Raw genomic sequence first — 19,869 nt, 5'->3', positions numbered from 1 at the left:
GTTTAGTTGCTGACTGATGATGAGTCAGCAAATATATTGGGCTGTTTGGAAAGTAATTTCATTTTTTTACACCAGAGAGATTAATTGTATTTTTACCTGCCAATTTTATTCTAAATTGTATTGTCATTATATATTTTGACGGCTGATATTTCAAGGCTTATTTGTAAAAAATTTTGTTTGATTCTATGCAATTGTTCCCCCCTATCAAATATGGAAAATCAAAAGCAGCATATTTTGCTTTTTTATTACCAAAAAGCTAAGAATGCTGTTCAAGCAAGAAAAAAATTGTGTGATGTGTATGGAGATGATGTGTTGAAAGAATGACAATGTTAAAACTGGTTTGCAAAATTTCATTCCAGCAGTTTTGATATTGAAGATGCACCACATTCTGGAAGACAAGTTGAAGCTGATGAAGACAAAATAAAGATATTGATTGAAGAAAACTACCAAATAGCAACACGAGAAATTGCTAATTTGTCAAATTCAACTGTTTATGATCCCTTGAAATGACTTGGTTTTATTTCAAAGCTCAATATATGGGTTCCACACATTCTTAAAGAGATATAACAATGTCGAATGGTAATTGTTATTAAAATCTGTTTTAATTACAATTACCTGACATATACCAGCTGTTTAAGTTGCTTAAAAGGCTATATTTAAGGCCAATTTTATATGCCCCTTCAGTATAGAGAATAAATTTTCTAGACAAAATTAGGAGGATTTATTTAATCTTTATCAGTTCTTTCTTTAGATTTCTCTGTTTTGGATTATGCTGTTAAGCTGGAATTAGATCAGTCTCCTTTTTCTCTTATAATTATAGATTATTTGTTTAAATTTATCATAAAGTTGTTAAAAAGCCTGATACTTTAGAATTTCACCTTTGTTTTTAATTATTTAGTATTTGGAAAAAATGCTTACAGATTTAAAGCTTGGTCATACTATTTAAAAACGCATTCTATATACTTGGACCTTCTTTAGAATAAAATAATATGGTATTGCTGGATGTTAACACTAATGTTATTTTGAATTGATGGCAAAATTACTACAAGATAGATTTGAAGAGTATTAAGTTTTCAAAATTTCATTCATGGTATAAAACCAGTTTATTATTTTTCTTTTATGAAGAAATTTTCCTAATTTTACAATTAAGGTAAAGCATAATTTACTTGAGATATAAACATTATATTATACTTAATACTAAATATTCTATTGTACTAAAATACACAGTTACTTTTGTTAATCACTTTTCAATAGCTCACCTGATCTTACAATGTCTATTTTTAATTAATGTAGATAGATTTGCATGTTTGGATCAAACCTTTCTAAATTTATTTTTTTCTTGCTCAAAATAAGGTAAATTATATTATTTGATATTGTCAAAATTATATATATGTATAAGTTGATGAAAGAAATCTCTTCAGTTTTTATAATGCTGTGAATTTTTATTTTTATCCTAATTAATTAAAAGTAATTAACCCTAAGATGGAGATGTAATCTCTGATTGTCCTAAAAAATTGTTTGTTTATATTTTCATTCATAAATTTTGATAGTTTATTTACATAATATATATATTTTTTAAATTTGAAATATATTTATATATATCTATCTATATTTTTCTTTTGTTACAGAAAGTGATTTATCTGTTGTGAATGGGCTCATGTTATTCCCGTAAGGCAAGTGAGGGATCTTATAGTTACTCTACAGTCTCAATGGCTACTATAAAACAAGAGGAAGCTTCCCGACTAACTAGGCCGACTCCTTACAGCAGAAATTCTAGCTCTACTGGACTTAATTTCAAGAAAAAGATTTCCACAAAACAAGAAATAAAAAGCTATCCCAGTCCTTTGATATATTCTGTTAATAAAACAGGACAATCTAACATTCCACGTTTGCAGTCTTCTACTTTGTCTTCTTCAGAATTTGAAGAATTAGATAGTAACAAATCCTATTTAGATCCTAATTCCAATACTGAAAACATTCATATAATGAATAATAATAGTATTTTAGACGATAGTAACAATAAACAAGAGATTAACAAATTGACAGCCATTCAAAGGCAAACTGCTATTGAAGAAGGTAATGATAACTTTCAGTATGATGTAAATAAAAGTTTTGTAGACATGACAAAAAATTCAGATGCCGTAAAAATATCTGTCCAAAGTAAAATTCCTTCCATTTGTACAGCCCAAATTACCGGATTACCTCGCCCTCAAGTTGCACAAATTTCAAATAAAGTTGTAGGAAAAACCATAGATGAGAAGAAAACAATAGATGATGACGACAAAACTAAATCACAAAAGCATTCAACATACATTCCAGTTTGGCAAAATAAATATGGAAGTTCTGATTCTTCTGATGGAATTCGTACTGATGGTGACAGTCATGATAGCTGTGCAGCTGAAACTTGGGATTCTGGAATTGGAAGCAGTTTTAATGAAAAAGCTAAACAAGAAGATGCCGAAACTTTAAAAGATGTTGAACATTTTGAATCTTTAGAAAGTTCTCCAATATCTCAAAGCAAACGAACTCTTAGTTCAGAAATTGCTAAAGCAACTGATAATTTATCTGAATTAAATGTATCTGCAGATAGCAATCGTAAAAATATGGAAGATGAAATTGGAGGAATTAAAAAATGGAATATCTCTACTCCAAAATATAAATATAAAGGATTTGGTTTGAATAAAACTGATAGTGATGGCTTCTCACAAAAGTTAATTTCTGGAGTGAATAAAAATAAACTTAAAAATCTTTCATATGATAATCAGCAAACATATGCTGCCTACAGAAATACATTAAGTTACAGAAAAATTCCAGTTTTGAAACAATATACAACAGATTTGACGTCATCTGCGAAAAGGATAGAAGAATTACGAAAAGTTATTTCTGCAAATAAAGATAATTCAAACATTCCTAGAATAACAAGAAGAATTTTGAGTGAAGGTAGTTATTCTCAGAACAAAGACAAAGGAAGCAGTATAAATAAACAAATTGATAACAAAACTGCAAGCAAAAATACTTCAGAGGTAGCTAAAGATCCTTTAAGTCCAGAATCAGATGAAAAATCAGATAGTAGCACTCAGGGAATATTAAGTCCTGTTTCAGAACTTGAAAATAGAGAATTTCTTATTGATGATGAAATTGCTGATCAGCCTGCTCTTATCTCATTTGAAAATGTAAAAAATAATAGCGTTCCATCTCTTCAGCAATCAGTTAATGAGCTGCATGTTCTTCAGGCAGCTAATGGCATTGATTGCCAAAGCGATACAGGAAGCTTCAGTGCTAAACTAGCAAAAGAGAGAGAGAGAGTAAATTCAGAAGCAAGAGAAAGAGTTATATCATATTCTGATTTGGGATCATCCTCTTCTAGTCTTGCATCTGATGATTTAATGATGGATTATGATAAATCTATTGATACTGTTCTGGAAGAATGTGACAGGTAAGAAATGAATATAATACAATATGAAAAAATTAGATATTAAGAAATTTAATTTTGATATTGAGATATTTGAAATGTTTACAAAAGTTATTTAAAACAATCCTCTTTAAACATTGATTATTTCAAAGTTTTTAATGGTTTTGATATAATAAACCTTAAAATAAACTGTTTAATGAGGATATGTTATTGATACATTTTTTAATTAATGTTGTCAGTAATGTAATAAAAAGAAGACATAATTATGGCTAGATAATCCAAAAATTGGTTATTTTTACATATTTTCATTAGCCATTGTTATATTGTGTAATATTTTAAATGCTACGTATAGATAAGTTACATAGCATTGATTTATGAATATTAGAACTGTTGAATATAGATATGTTTCAAATAAGTTCTTCAGTTTATTACTACAATGCTAGTTATTACATATCGTTAAATCTGAATACTTTTCAATACTTGATTACTTCTTGTTCTTTTGTTTTTTTTTGGGAATAAGCGCAAAATTGCTATGTAGAACTTATGACACACACATGAACACTATTTGATGAATAAAACGCTTTATTTTGTACAATGGAAATCCATTTCAGGCTATTTGCCACTATTATATTAGTTGTTTTATTGATTCATTTTTAAGGTTTTGTGTTTTTCTAGCTTTTAGCAAGTTTTAACTTATGTTTTACAGTTTACACCTTTGTTTTAAATACTTTGTTACTCCAGCAGTCACTTTAATATCATTTTCAGTTTTAACAATTTGTACAGTAAGAACTGAAGAGGGGCAAATAGCCAAAAATGTATTTCCATTGTACAAAATAAAATCTATTTTAGTCATCAAATAGTGTTCTTGTATGATAAGTTTTACATAGCAGTTTTGTGCTTACTCCCAGAGTACTTTTCATTGCTTATCTCACAAACTGTCATGAATCAAAATCCCTACAGTTTTTTCCTAATATTTTAAAATATAAAGGAAATTAAAAATTTATCCATTAGAACTTGTGCAGCAGTAAATTGACAAAATTGTGTTTGTTGCATTTTAACAAAGCTCAACTTTTTATGATTAAGTTTAAAGAATCTTTGATGAGGATTCAAAATTTTTAATTTTAACAAAAAAAAAAAACTGTCTTTTCCACCCAGCCAGTTCTTTGCAACCTTTGTACATAGGCCCAGTCCAATATTAGACCTGAAATATCAAAATTTAATTTTACTGTTTACAATGAACTGGCCATGAAATTTTTGCTACTTTGTGCTTTGCAGTTACCAGTATGCAAATAGCATCAGATATTATACTATCCTTTATCTCCATGTGATTCGTGTGAAAGAGGTTAATACTATAGGTACATGAGCAGGTATCCAGAAACAATGCAATTGCATAGCTGTGTGGTAAATTTCTTGGAAATATAAAAATATAATTTCCAAGAGATATTTTAAAGAAATTTTATAGGAACTTTTAGTATTAATGAAATAAGTTTTTGTTGTCAGAATACAAATTTAAAAACTTCTGAAAGTAGATAAGGATAATAGTCAGACCTATCTAAAATCATATCTTTGGGATTAAAATTTTTGAATTGTGACTTTGTAGAGGTTACTGAAATTTAAAAAAAAAAAAAAAAAAATTTAGACACAATTTGTTAAATTTTATTTTAATTATCATTAAACATTATGCAAAAATTAAATTTATTTAAGAAAACAAATGAAATAAACTAGTCACTGTTTTTGCAGAGACTAGTTTATTTCATTAATTTTTCATTATAGATGTTTGTTGTAGAGTAAATGTAATTTTTTTTAAATTATATTTTATTTTATACAGTATAAAGATAAATTTTATTTACTATGGTCTTTTGATTTCTACTGGAAATAACTTAATATTTTTTGAGTTTTTATTGCTTTAAAATTATATTTTCAGTCTTGTAATCTGAAATATTTTCAGTTAACTTTTGTGTTTCCTCATGATTATTACAATTAAAATTAAATGTTGATTTGCTATGCAGTTTAATTTGTTTAATATGATGATTGCTCAAAACCATGAAGCTATTTGTGAGAAAATTGTCTTCAATGTTCAACATTTTTGATAAGTTTTCCCTTTTTCAATGATCATTAAGTCATTTTGAAACCATTCAAGCAATTGATCATGTAATTTTTTAGATACAATTTGTCTGTTTCATTTAAATTTGCCTATTTATAAATTATCATCACACTGCTTAAAAATTTGATGTGTGGTAAAATGATAGATAGAAGCTAAGGAATTAGTTCATTTATTACCCAAGCTTCAATGATTTGAGATGGAGTTTAGATGTGTGCTCCTGCTTAAATGATACTTAACTGATCAAAAGATCTGCTGGATTTTTGTTGGGCTATTTAAGCTTGATTTAATAATCAGAAATAATGTAAATTGGCTAGACATAGGTGATTATGTTGCCATATGATAAATTTAATAATACAGGAAATCCTCATTAATTCGAACTCAGATAGTTCAAAATTCTGTTAGTTTGAACTGTACTATTTGTCCTGGCCATGAATATAGAGATTTACCCATTTAGGAATTTGGTTAGTTTGAAATATGGCTACTTCAAAATTTTGATTGAAAATTCTGTCTGAACTGTGATATGCATATGCTTACTCATTTGTTTATATCAAAATGCCTCTATGCTGTAAGAGAACAATTGACCAAGAACAACTCTAATCTGGTCAATATGGCTTTGCTTTTACAGTAACACATTTTCGGATGCCATCTTACTCATGGACTGCCCTTTTCCCTCTTACTTCTAAAATACAGCTGGGTTACAAGTAGCAGATTGAGATATTTGTAGGGCTTGAGGCTACTTCATCTAGGTGACTTACTACATTTTGGGCCACTATAAAATAATTTTGGCTACATTTCAAGAAATTCTGCTTTACTTTTTATAAAACCTATCTGGTAGCCTGTGAAGTTCTTGCTGGAAACATGCTGTTCACCTGCAGCTTATTTATATTATTTTTATTAATTAATGAAAATAGTGTTATGTATATGTAGCCATATTTTGTTTGCTTAATAAATTACATCAGTTATGTGACATATGTACAGAAATATGTAAATCTTGGATAATTCAAAACTTGATTATTTGAAGCTGCAATTATTTTGTCCCTTAAATTTTGAATTAATGAGGATTTCCTGTAATAATTTTAAATTTAATTTAGAATACTCTGGAAGAAAAGAATGTTAGGGCCAGAACTTACAACTGCTTACCATGCAGTTGCATTGTTGGTTACACTACCTGGATTCCATCAGATCTTTGCTTCCAGAGCCATTAATTAATTTACATATAACCATACTGGTCAATTACTTTGTTTCAGAATATTTATTAGTCTTAAAATAGCCTGATTAAAAATTCAGAAGATTCCTTGGTTATTCTAACAAATCGAGTTATTGATGTTGTATATAAATATTCGTCTGTTTGGTTGTAGGGTAATGATATATCCTTCTCACTTTTCTTTCCTATATTTGAAGTACAATGTCCTAACAAAATATTAGTTAAAAAAACTATTTTATCAGTCAAATTGTATAAAAATGTATTTATAGTTATACAAAGACAATGCTTGGCTTTAAAATGAAACCAAATATTGTGAAATGTTGGCTGTTAGTGTTATCAAATATGACTTTATGTAATATTATATTGTACAGACAGAACTAGCAAATAACTTTAAACTTTACAGAACAGATTTTAGCAACATTGATTTATATAGGGCCCAAATTGGGATTCACTATTTTGAGTGGCTTAAGAGATGATATGACTCTTTTAAATGGTAACTCTAGATAGGTCTGACTATATATAACCTATTAAAGTAGAAGAATGTTAATTTATATTTTTGAGGCAGTTTCTTCTAATTCAAACATAAATGCTACTTTACTTTTTAGCAAAATAAAAATTAAAGTGGTGGTGATATAATATTTTTATTAATATATTTATTAATATATTACATAATTAATATTTACATTTATATTTATACTTGTTTTTATATTTATTTTGAATGTACTTCCTTTTTTGTCAGTGTTTTGTTACTCACTGCCAAACTATATTGTTACCAGTCTTTTATCTTGGGTACATCTTATTGTTATATAGAGGTGGTAATCCAAATGGACATTATTTACTGTATTCAGAAATAAATAAATTATATTTTGTGAAAAATTTATATTTACATAAGTACTGTAATGTGGATTAAATTAAAAAATAAAAACATCAAAATTTTAAACAAAGTTCTCTTGGAACATTTTTGTTTTTCCCTGCGAAATGAAGAAACCTAAAATAAATTGGCAAAAGTGCTTTTTGTGTGATTTTATTTTTAAATATACTATTTAATTTATTCAGAATTTTGCTCCTTATAAAACTTTGCTCAATGTACAGGATTTGCTTCACTCTAAAAGAAAATAGTTTCAGCACACATTTTCTAAATTCAAGTAGACTTTTCATTTTAATCTCACATATAAATGTTATTATTATTACACATTTATATTTTACATCAGTTCGGAGACAAAAAAAAATTATTTTAGTAAATGTATTAATCATTTTCATTTGTTTTAGTAATTTCAACAATTTATAAGATGATTTATTTTTTTTTAATGAATATTTCAATTTGGTTTTTTTAAAAAAATTATGATTTGTTTTCATCGTTTTTATTATTACTTTTATTTTTGAACAAACTTAGTGTTCAGTCTACCATAATAAAACATACTACTACAAGTGAGACTGATAAGCAGTTATATCGGAAATCATATCCAATGGTAGAAGAGAAGAGGTAAAAGAAATGAAAAATCATTATATTTCATATTGAAAATGAAGAGTATTTTATTTGAATAGCATATCTTTTTTATTTATTGCAGATCACATTTATACAGAAAAAATTCAGGCTCTCTGGGTGGAAATAAATCTGTAAGTAGAGCAGAATGGCGCAATCGTTCTGCTAGCTTACCTTTACGACCACCACGTCCAATGGCAGTAACTGAAATTGAGGATGGAAGTGTGAAATTAGATGCTTCTTCTTATCGACTTCTTAGACAAGACCTTAATGGAATGAAAACGATGCTCTTGAAATTGAAAAGGATTTTACATGAGGTTATACTTTAATAACCAAACTTCTAACAAATAATTAGCTTAATGAATTTTAATCTGAATTTTATTTTATTTCAGGCTGAAACTCTAAATCCATTTGATCCAAATCCAAAAGTGAGTATATTTTTGTAATTTAATAGATTATGAAAATAAGAATAGAATGCTGTTTTGTATGAAGCTTTAATTTTAATGAAATTAACTACAATATGTTGATGGCACATGGCAAAGACAGTAGAAGACACCATCAGCTTGTTGCTACAAGTGGCCCAGATTTGAGTCTGGATTGATTCAGAAATTTTCATGAATGGATTGACCACAGATACATCAGATCACCCTGACCTGGCTTGCCTTCATTGGCTGTGATTAATCCATGACTGACATGATCAAAAAACCTCCCTAGTGCTTGCAGGATTTAAAAAAGTAGAGAGAACATAAACAAAAATATTTAAAAAACAGTCATTTTTTTTTATATTATCAGTTTTTGATATTTTAAGATTTCCATGTTTATATTTCTAAATCAATATCAGAAAATCTAAATTTCAAGAATTCAAATGAGAAAAACTAAATGTTTTTCTCATTTGAATTCTTGAAATTTAGATTTTCTGATATTATTGATTTAGAAATATAAATATATAATTTTTTGACAAGGTATTTATTTTTCAAATTACTATCATCAGGGATTTAATCTTCTTAAATATGATAGTAATTTGAAAAATAAATACCTTGTCAAAAAATTATATAAAGCAATAATATATAAAAGTTTCAAAACAAGGATATATTAAGCCTATAACTGTTATGAAAAATGACAAATTATGATAAAATTTTATTTTATTGGTTCTTAACAATGTCAAGCTAAATTGATTCATTTGATGGAATAATAAACTGATTTTATCAAAGTTGATTATTTGGAATCCAAAAATTTTTGAAACAAAAATGACACTATATAATTCAAGGAATTGAAACATAGTTTATTCCAATTACCATTTCATACATATGTACAGTACATGAAAGACATCAGCTGTACACAAGGTGTTTAGCCAGCAGAAAAGAGGGTAAGGGAAAGGGAGGAGGGGAGGAGATACAGTAGAGAAAGGTAGGATCCCTCTGAATGGCGTATGTATTGCTACTGTACCTTCTATGTTTGATGTTGGAGTGCAGGTTTTAGGCTGCAAGGCCGTAGTCCCCTGAAGGATCTAAAAGAGATTTTTTACAGTCCATTATTTATAATTTCATTGTTAATTTCATATTAGAAAGCTCAGGAGAAATAAGTTAAAGTAAATAAAATCCTTTTAAATGATTTTATTAATACAGTCAAACCCGTCTATAACAGAACCTGTATATAGCGGAACCTGTCCAACGCAGAAACAAAGGAAAATCAGGCCATATAATGTAAAAATCAGTATTTTTATCTGATTTAACACACATTTAACAAGAAGTTTTAGAAGCTTAGAATGTATAAATCGTACTCAATACAGAATAGCAAAATATGACTACTGTATTAGGGTAGATGTACCAGTTTTGGCCAGAAAACAAATTTAACTTAAAAATATAATCACAAATGAAACAAACTTTTATTGTTAACTGTTCACACAGTTAACAATAAAAGTTTGTTTCATTAGACAGATTTGAATATGTGGTGATTATATTTTTAAGTTAAATTTGTTTTCTGGTCAAAACTGGTACACTGGCCAAAACTGGTACATCTACCCTACAGTACTTTTATAAAAATATGCAAAAACTTTCCAATCAAAATTGGAAAGTTTTTGCATATTTTTATTAACAGCTGCTTTTATGTAACATAAAAATGTGATGTAATTATAAGTTGTGTAATTTAACACATTATTCTTGATGTGAGATTGTATTCTTTCTTTTGAAGCTTATTTTAAACTTTTTTACATCACATTTCAGTTGAATAAAATCAACTTGAAATGTCTGCAGATGAAATGCACATCAGGCATATTATGCATGCTTTTTTTGTAAAGGATCTCACGCTATACATACAATAAAAAATACTCGTACCATGAGTGCAGGGCTTAAAGTGACTCTCTTTTTTAGCTTTTTCTGAGAAAAACTCACTTTTTTAGCTTTTTTCACTTCCCATGTGAAATTTTTTTTTCGTAAATGCGCTCAGGAGCGAAATAGCGACCAGCACGTCCCCATATGCCTTATGGACCGTGCGCGACATGATAAGGCACTGTCGTATACACATGTAGTGTACTACATTTATATAAACTAACAAAACGAGGAGCTTCCCAAAGCTTGATACTCTGCACATGCTGTAGGAATTTGCACGTGGGTTCTCCTTGCTTGTATCCTTGTGAAATACCGATCTCCGCGGCACTTCGATATAATCACGCTGCATTAAGACATAAGTACACTTCTAGTTCAGCGTTAAGAGTGATTTTTATACAGCATTATTTTTAGCATTTGTATTTATTTAAGTGCAGTGGACAAAAGAAAGAAATAGATTTTATTTAATACTAACAGTAGAAACTCATGTTTTAGCAACAGAAAATCGTATAGAACCCAATACTTTCTGAAGTAAGTTGCTAAGCAAACTTCTTCCCAACCGCCTGCTATTCTTTAGCTTAAATGATGACATTACTCGTTTTTGACTACCGTAGAAAAACCAAAAATAATAATTGTTGAGCGATAATAAATTTGATTTCTACTGTTATTATTAAATAAAACGTTGTAGGACACTCGTTTCAAAGCTTGTATCTTTCTAGCACTCTGTAAAATTAAAGATCGAGCGAATCTCGTGCCAGGAAATACAAGATTTTAAACTAATATCCTAAATATTAATAACTTCTGTAGAGACAATCTTTAGACAAAGACAAAAGTTTGGTTTTAAGTGGGTGCTTATATATTTGGCATGCACCATGGTTTTCTGTATTCTAACGGTGTCCTTCATTTTCCATTTCGACAGAAACTATAAAACTCGTCACGCACGTGCGCATTCGAACAGCTGCGGTCAATCCGGCACCAAATTAAAAAATTAATTTGCAAATATTTAGCGTCGAAAAACTGCTATTTTCACTTTAATCTAGCTTTTCGATATGCTTCTAGTCGAACTCAGTCAAAAAATTAATTTAATTATAATTTATTGAAGATTTTAATTTTTTAATATTAGAAAGTAATTAGCATAAATTACATGGTGTCATGTCTCATCTTCGCTCCCGTTCAAGTTTATTGTCCTATACATGCGCCGATGTTCGTTTTTACTTCTGCTGGGGTTTTATTTCAACTTCGACCGTTTGGTTACGCAAAGTGGGGAGATGGGCGTCACGTGATCGCATACCTGACTTTTTACAAGTTTCCTTACCTCGAAAGAAACTTATATTTTTTCTCGATTTTAATTATTATTAACTAACTTTTTTGATGGATTCTTATATCCTTGTATTATCTAAAGTTGCAGATATCAATGCGTAAAACTTTATTTAAAAAATTGTTTTTCTTATATTTTAAAATTCAAAAATAAATTAAATATCGGAAATGCTAAACTATAAGTACAGTGTGTTTTACATTATCATTGCGAACAGATACAGCCAATTATTTTATAAACGTATTTATTATTTTAATTTTTATAAATTATTTAATTTGATGCAACGTGATCAATTAATTACTGTGGCGCGTTAACATGGGCGTAACCAGGAAGGGGCATGGGTGGGCACGCCCCCCCCAGTTAACCTGGTGCCCCTCCCCAGAAAATTCTTCTTCTTTTTCTTATTCAATTTAATATGGAGATTATAGCCTTTGCAGCTCTTTCTCCGACCGACGTTGCCAGTTGCTAAGCGAAACGGCTAGTGAGGCTAATGTAGCGCTCCAGCGCCGCCACGTGTTGACTAGGAGTGATGGAGGCTGGCGGCCAGTAGATAGGTGTCAGCGTGCGCACCAGAGACATGTTTAGGGTCATCGTGTTGCCTAGGTCCTTGTGGGCTATAGTGTATTTGGGGCAATGTAGCCAGTAATGAAGTGTAGTTTCCGCTGCGCCACAATGGGGGCACCCCGGGGAGTCGTGTAGATGCCGTGAGTAAAGGAAAGCATGTAACGGGGCCGTCTCGGTTCGGAGCCGGGCCAAAAGCGTCTCTGCGTGGCGAGATGACGTGCAACTGTACCTCCAGGGGGCGAAAGGGCGTAGGTGGTCCTGGCCTTTGTTGCGGAGCACCGCTGACCAGGAATCCGTCAGGGTGCCGATGGTGGTGTCCTGCAAAGCCCGGGTGAGGTCGCGTGGCGTGAGGGGTTTCCAGATGGAGCCACAGAGCGGGTCCCCAGAAAATTACAGCCTCTAGGCCCCCCATAACAAACTCTGGCTACACCAATGCGCGTTAATTAATATGGAGGCGAGACTCGATTCAATTACTTTTTCATTTCAGACGTTAATTACAGTGTTATTTTAATGTAATTTTATACATAATGTATGTTTATTATAATTAATAAATCTATATAAGAATAATATCTGTGTCTAATAAAACAAAGCGATTATAAAAATAAAAAGCGTGCGTTCCATCTCGATCTTTTGTAAGCGAAATTTTATGATTTTAATTTTTAAAAAATGAGATTTTTATTTATAATTTCTGTAATTTGTTCTATAAGAGCAAAAAACTAAACTTATCAAATATCAACTCTCTGTAAATAATTTCATCATTTACTTATTAATGTCAGATTTGTTAAATTTCATGGGATTGTATTATTTTTCAACTTCAGGGTAGTAGAAAGCTTTGTATATTTTCTCCCATAAAAGTAATAGACTCTGCCGGTTCCCCACTGTGAAGGACAACAAACTGCTAAATGTTTAATTACATTGTTTTCATAAACTCTCTTCTCTGTCAGTTGTGGGTCGAATGACTAACAAATTGTTTTATTGTATTCAGGGGAATAGATTTGTGAGACTAGTATTACCAGTAATGAATTCTGTAATTTTATTTTTAATCATTTAAAAAATATTGATAAAATTACCAAATAAATGATTGGGTCACAATTACTAGTGGTATTGCTATATAACAGACATGGGCAAATGCGACTCCGAGAGCCGCATGCGGTCTCGGAGTCGCATTTTTGAGTTTTATGTGGCTCTTGCTGAAAGTGTTAATTTCTGCCTTTTATTATTATTTTTACAGTTTTATTTCCACAATTTTGTGAAAATATGTTTATTAAAAAAATTCAATACTTGTTTTATATTATATAATAAAATCAAGGTACAGAACTGCAGTACAGAGTAAAAAAGTACAGAACTGCGGCTCCCATGCATTTTGCAAAACCTACATTTCGGCTCCCACTGAACTTTTGCTTGCCCACCCCTGCTATATAATGAACATGCAACCCACTGATTCTGCCAGAAGTTGTTTTTTTTCTTCTTTAATTACATTTTTTTTATGAAGAAATCAAAAAATGTACCTTGAAATAAATGGCATTTGAAATTTGGCATGTTATATGGAAACACATTCTGGTAGTTATGTTACTATTCCATTTGCTTTGCTGTGTAATGGTGGGAATTCTGTACGGGGCACATGAAAACTTAATGCGGGCCTGTTCTGGCTTAATGCAGTCTTACTGGTCACTTTTCTGGAGTATAAACTCAGCCTAACTATTTTCATATTTAATCTTATCAGTCCACTTAATAATCAGTCTAATATCATACGCAATGTTATTGATACAAAATATGTGTGCGTTTGTGTGTTTTTTTAATAATGCCTGTTTTCGTTCATTTTAAGACTATTAGCTTTTTTAGCTTTTTTTCAGTGTGAACTCTCTTTTCTCACTTTTTTTTATTGCCATGACTGCTTTAAGCCCTGTGAGTGTATGGGGAAGATGCTTCTAAACTTTGAATATATCAAATGTGGTTTTGAAAGTTTTGTTTGGGAAATTTTGAACTAAAGGATACAAAATGTATTGGCACCCGAAAGGTGTTGAAAAGAAATTGTGGGAATAAATGGTTAAAAGATTGACGAATTACAACTTGTGAATTTGCAAAAAATCTTAGTGTGTAACAGACACTTATTGTTGAAACATTACATCCACTTAAAATGGTTGTAAAACATGCTGATGATTGTGTTCTGCAAGTAGTTTGTTTTTTTTCTAGTTATAAAAAAAATGAACTGAAGTGAGTATAATTTTGTCTGACAAAGGTAGACAGCAATAAGGTTTTATTTTGTTTTTAAATAGGTTACTCATTTTTATCTTAGAGAGCTTTAATTTTTTCATTCATCCATAAAAAAAAAAAGTTAGAATAAAAATATTTCTTATTAACTGAAAATTTGTTCTAGCAGGTTGTGATTGTTCACTCGAGTACCAAGGTACCACTATATTTGATTAATGCAATTTTGATATATGCAGTAACATTGAGAAACTTATTAATTGCATTAATCAAGGGATAGCTATAGTAGGTAACCTGTATATAGCGGAAACCTGTTTACTACAGAAGAGTTATTCAGTCCCTTGGGGTTCTGTTAAAGACAGGTTTGTGACTGTATTAGTCTATTGTGACTACAATCTATTAATAAGATTTATTATACTAAACTTGCGGATGAACTTAAATCAGAGAATGAGGAGGGAAGGAATGGTCAAAATACAAGAAAATTTTGTATACCAATGCAAATAAAAGTTCATTTTTTGAACCAAGAAACTGATTCAATCTCTAACTTTATCTGCAAGTTAAATCAATATACAGGAGCACATGGTAATTCAAATTCAATTCATTCTGTTCAAACTGTGAAGCATTTGAAATCAGTCATTCAAACTACAAAGTACCACTGTAATAAATCATATTAACAGATTATTGTCACAATAGAGTAAAATGAATAAAATAATATTTAAAAGACTACAAGCATTAATTAATTAATTTTAAATGATTTTATTATTAGTAACTAAAATCAAGATACTATACAATAAAAGTTTATTTCAGTCTGATAAAATAATTTAACTGGTGTAAAAGCATAATTTATATATCTGTAGATTTTCATTTTATTAATATATTTATAAAATTGTTCATTATTATTTTATTTTCATGTACAGATTTTTGAATTCAGTTTTGAACTTCTATAAAGAAAGTTATTTAACATCCTGAATATATTAGACAAGAAAAAATTTGTCAACAAATTATATATTTTCAGAAGTTTAAGAATCTTTAATATATTTTAATTATACAGATTGTATAATACATATATTTAGTTAAGATATTCTTGTTTCAGAATATGTTTTATCATAGTTTGGCCCATATTGATATACCAACAGGATGTCTTCCAAATTCAGAATCTGTAGATGAGCATGCTCCTTCTGAAATTGCAGAGGTTATGCAGGTATATTATTTTACTGATTTCATTCTATTTTGTAAAGTGTAAAATTTTATTACATTGTAACTTTATAAAACTTTTAAAAAATTCACTTTATTTCAACATTTTATTATTGGCAAAATAATTTGCTTAGAGAACTATGTTTTGCTAAAGCATTATTATTAATAAGTAAAGTTTTACTTTATCATTGCAAAACTTAAGCAATATCATATAAATGTGTTTTACTAATTTTTAATTGACAGTAGCAGTCTATAATTAGTATACTTTAATTTTTATTATGTAATTCAATGGAAATTAATAATCATACAATGCTTAATTTTACTTTGTTTTAATTTATTATGGAATATGATATAATACTTGATATATTAATCTCACTTTCTAACCTGTTGGCATTGGAATTTTGAATTTTCTATGTTATCAGATTTGCAGTTTTATTATATTATGTATATTATATTACACAGATTTTACTTATATTATGTATTGTAAAATTTATTCTTCTCTTTAGCAAAAACTGATATTTTTATTTTATTGAGATTCATCTTTAACATGATTTAACTTTATCTGACCATTCTATAAACATTAATTTAAAAATCTCAAATATTTAAAATATATAATTTCTGATTAGGTATTTCTATAAATTAGTAGAATGAATTCATCTAATGTCTTTTGTTTAAAACCCAAAAAATCTTTCTATTGAATATATGGCAAGAAATAATTTTTAAAGCTTTATACTCTTATATTCTATCTGAATTTGAATTTCCTGTGATGTAACCATTTTGTAATGTTATCTTGTGGAGTGCTTTTGTGGCAATATTGATTATTAGTTACATTGACTTTCTTCCAAGCTGTGAGTAATTATTGATATAAATAGCTTTCCATAAAGTGTAGAACTGAAATTTATTTATTTTCTAATATAGTAAAACCTTGCTGTTTGGCCACCTATAAATTTTTTTGTAAAACTGCTTATGTTTTAATAAATCAAACTCTAATTTCATGGCCACTGGCCACCTCATTTGAGTGGCTATTTTGTCTGAGTGCCAAGACAGAAGCATTCTAAAATGACATTTATCCCCATTTATGTAACCAATAGAACAGGAAAACCCCTCACTTCCAAATTCAATGTATTGTTTAAAGCACTTCAAACAGAATTGAGCTTTTAGAAAAAATTTAAAAATTTTTTTAGAATCGAGCTTTGTTGCTATAGTTTTGGAACAGTTTGCTGATATCATTATTAAACATTTAACAAGATTTAGTTACAGTACTCTAATTACAGTTCTGTATGTTAAATTTTTCATAACCCCCCTTACGTGACCAGAAATTGTATATCCACATAAACGAGGTTTTATTGTAATTAAACAATAAACATGATTTTTTTTTTTTTTCATGAGAGATAAAAGAAAATAAAAGGTATTTAAAACTTTCATTTAAAATAGAACTAATGGTTGCTTTTAAATAAAAAATTTGAAGTTATATTTTAAAAATACTTATAAAGAGAATTAATCCAATACAAAGTTTACAATACAGTTTACAATAATAGGTACCCAAGAAAATAGTTTCCTGTATTAAAAAATATGCTATTCTCCCAATACATTTAGTATTAGATTGATCACCTAGTGTAATGGAGAAAATTACTGGTTGGCTTAATAGATTGATAACTGAGATATTAAGAATTCGGCTGATTTGTTGAAAATTTTGCCATAATTTAAATCTGTACAATTAAATTATATTACTGAAATATAAATATGTTAAACTTGGATGATGATGATGATGATTCCAATTAGTTAAATTTTTATATCAAATTTATATTCATGTATCTAATGAGAAATGTTTTTTGCATTTAGATGAAAATAGTTTATATAAATTTAAGTAATGAATGCACTTACATAAGAACTATTCTAATGATCTCCGGTAAAACAAAAATTATAACTTCTGGTTAATTTAGATATGACATATTCTAAAAATAATGAGACCTAGTATCATTGTTAAAAACACCTCTAAACTGTAAAATGATTAGTTTTGCTAGTTTTAACTTCATGCTTCACATGTTAAAGAATTGTATGAACCTAATTCTGTTCTGTGATTCATTAACTGTATATTTAATATAAAACTATAAGTGTCAGAGTCCAGTGTAACTAGAACAGAATCTTTGTTAGAAGTACATTTTCTTTGTCTATTTTTTTCCTTAAGCTGAAGTATGACAAACATTAACAGTGCACAGTACTTATGTTGTGTGACCATAGGGTCAGAACCACATCACAATGCCTTATCAGGATGACACCAGTATGTCAGAGTTGACATACGATCGTGATAACAATCTCATTCTTGCGCGAGCGGTTACGTACTAAAGGTGGCCGGATCTGGATGGAGACGATGTGAGAGACATGAAAGACAACGCAGTTAGGGAAGTGCACCAAACACCCATTAAAACAATAACAATCATTCATTTATTTAACTAATTATACAAAAAGATTAATACCTTATAGTAAAGGTTTGTCTACGATTTAACAAATTTGCATTCTAGGTTGAGAGAGAGAGTTTACATCTAGATAAGTTTGTATACCATCTAGATACCTTAACTGTGTCGGATTGATGGAACTCACTGGAAACCTTCTTTTCTCTTTCCCTTTGTCACTTGAGGAGTTCTCTTTTTGAAGATGTCATTTTTAAGGGGTTCACTTTTCCAAGGAGTTATTTTAGAGGTGTCCACTTTTTCAAGGAGTTCACTAGAGTTAAAGGAGTTCACTGGAGAGGAAGGGGGTCTCTTTTCCAAGAAGTTATTTTCTATAGATGTTCACTCTAGGCCAAGGAGTGTTATGGAGCTATCCATTCGAGGAGCAAGGCAAGGACGAACTTGTGGTCATGATGACGATCGTCATTCGACCCACCCTTTTATTGGGGAGTCCACTTTGTGTTTCCTCTTGCTCTTTTTTGGAAATGTTATAGGTCATAGCCAATAGATGAATTTCGATGGCCGTTCCGGGTGACACATTCAGAAGATGTATCACCTTGTGAAGGAAGTAAATCTGGTGGAAAACACAATCACATCCTTCCATCTTTTATTAATTGTTGGGAAAAAGTTTTTTTTCTTATAAAAATTTTTTCTCTGAAACAATTTGCCTTGTGGTTAATATAAATTTTAAATGTTAATAGCTTTTTCATAACCTTTATTTATATCTTTTTTTGCTGTATAAAAGGCTATAGGAAAACGTGAGAGAAAATCTAGGCTCTCACATTTGAAAGCATTAAGATGTGATATTAACTTGTACAGTTAGCTTGAAGAAAGTGAAAGGAAAAGGCCAGAATAACAATTTCTACCAAAATTCTTAAACTATATCTCAAGAACTATAATCTACTATATAAACTGTGAAGCATTAATAAAAATGATAAAACATTAATAATTGTTGTTCCTCTTGTTACTGTTGTTATAAATACTAGCAAGGTTGAGCCGAAGTTTTAAATGCAAAAACATGTACGTCGGACGTTCAGCACTGCTTTCCTGTAAGCCTAGAAATTTGACAATGGTGTTTGGAAAGTCAGTGGAATCATGCTTGACATTCCAAATGCCATTGTCAAACTTCTAGGTTTACAGGAAAGTGGCACTGAATGTCCGACGTACACGTTTTTGCATTTAAAACTTTGGCCTCAACTTCACTACTACTATTTTAGTTGAGTTTAGATATATTTAGTTGAGTATATATTATTGAGTTTTATCAGAATGTTAAATTGCACAGTTATATATGAATTAAAGAAGAAAATTTTTCACCACACTGAAATGTTCATCAAGTAAATAGTGCTGAAAACATTGTCTTTTCAGTACTATTTACTTGATATATATGAATCTTTGGCTACTACAAACTATTACATTTTCAAAGGAATATAAAGATGATAATCAAAAGAAGCAAGGACCAGGTATGTAAATCAAATGAGTTGCTGAAGGTGTCTCATGTATACATTCTATGCTGTGGCCTTGTGTTGTAAAGAAGTGTAAAGAAAGTAAGCATGTTATATTACTTTCTGGATATCCATCACATATGGAAAAAGGACCAAAAAATTTGATTTG

At 29.6% G+C, this 19,869-nt stretch overlaps 2 protein-coding genes across 4 annotated transcripts in view; one reads left to right on the top strand and one right to left on the bottom strand.

Annotated features, from left to right (window-relative positions):
• Positions 1-19,869, bottom strand: part of LOC136976092 (S-adenosylmethionine synthase-like) — a 274,541-nt gene that overhangs the window by 101,108 nt on the left and 153,564 nt on the right. The window lies entirely within an intron of this gene.
• The window catches only part of LOC136976088 (serine-rich adhesin for platelets), a 73,667-nt gene that overhangs the window by 35,163 nt on the left and 18,635 nt on the right, over positions 1-19,869 (top strand). For all 3 annotated transcript variants that reach the window (XM_067271293.1, XM_067271295.1, XM_067271294.1), the window contains exons 2-6: positions 1,629-3,436; positions 8,114-8,203; positions 8,289-8,520; positions 8,596-8,631; positions 15,708-15,815. In XM_067271293.1, the coding sequence (XP_067127394.1) occupies positions 1,650-3,436; positions 8,114-8,203; positions 8,289-8,520; positions 8,596-8,631; positions 15,708-15,815 (2,253 nt within the window). In that variant the 5' untranslated portion in view covers positions 1,629-1,649. The remainder of the gene's footprint in view (positions 1-1,628; positions 3,437-8,113; positions 8,204-8,288; positions 8,521-8,595; positions 8,632-15,707; positions 15,816-19,869) is intronic.

The sequence above is a fragment of the Centruroides vittatus genome, unplaced genomic scaffold (assembly GCF_030686945.1).
Source record: "Centruroides vittatus isolate TY-2023 unplaced genomic scaffold, ASM3068694v2 contig_393, whole genome shotgun sequence".
NCBI lineage: Eukaryota > Metazoa > Arthropoda > Arachnida > Scorpiones > Buthidae > Centruroides > Centruroides vittatus.
This window is presented reverse-complemented; position numbering and strand designations above follow the sequence as displayed.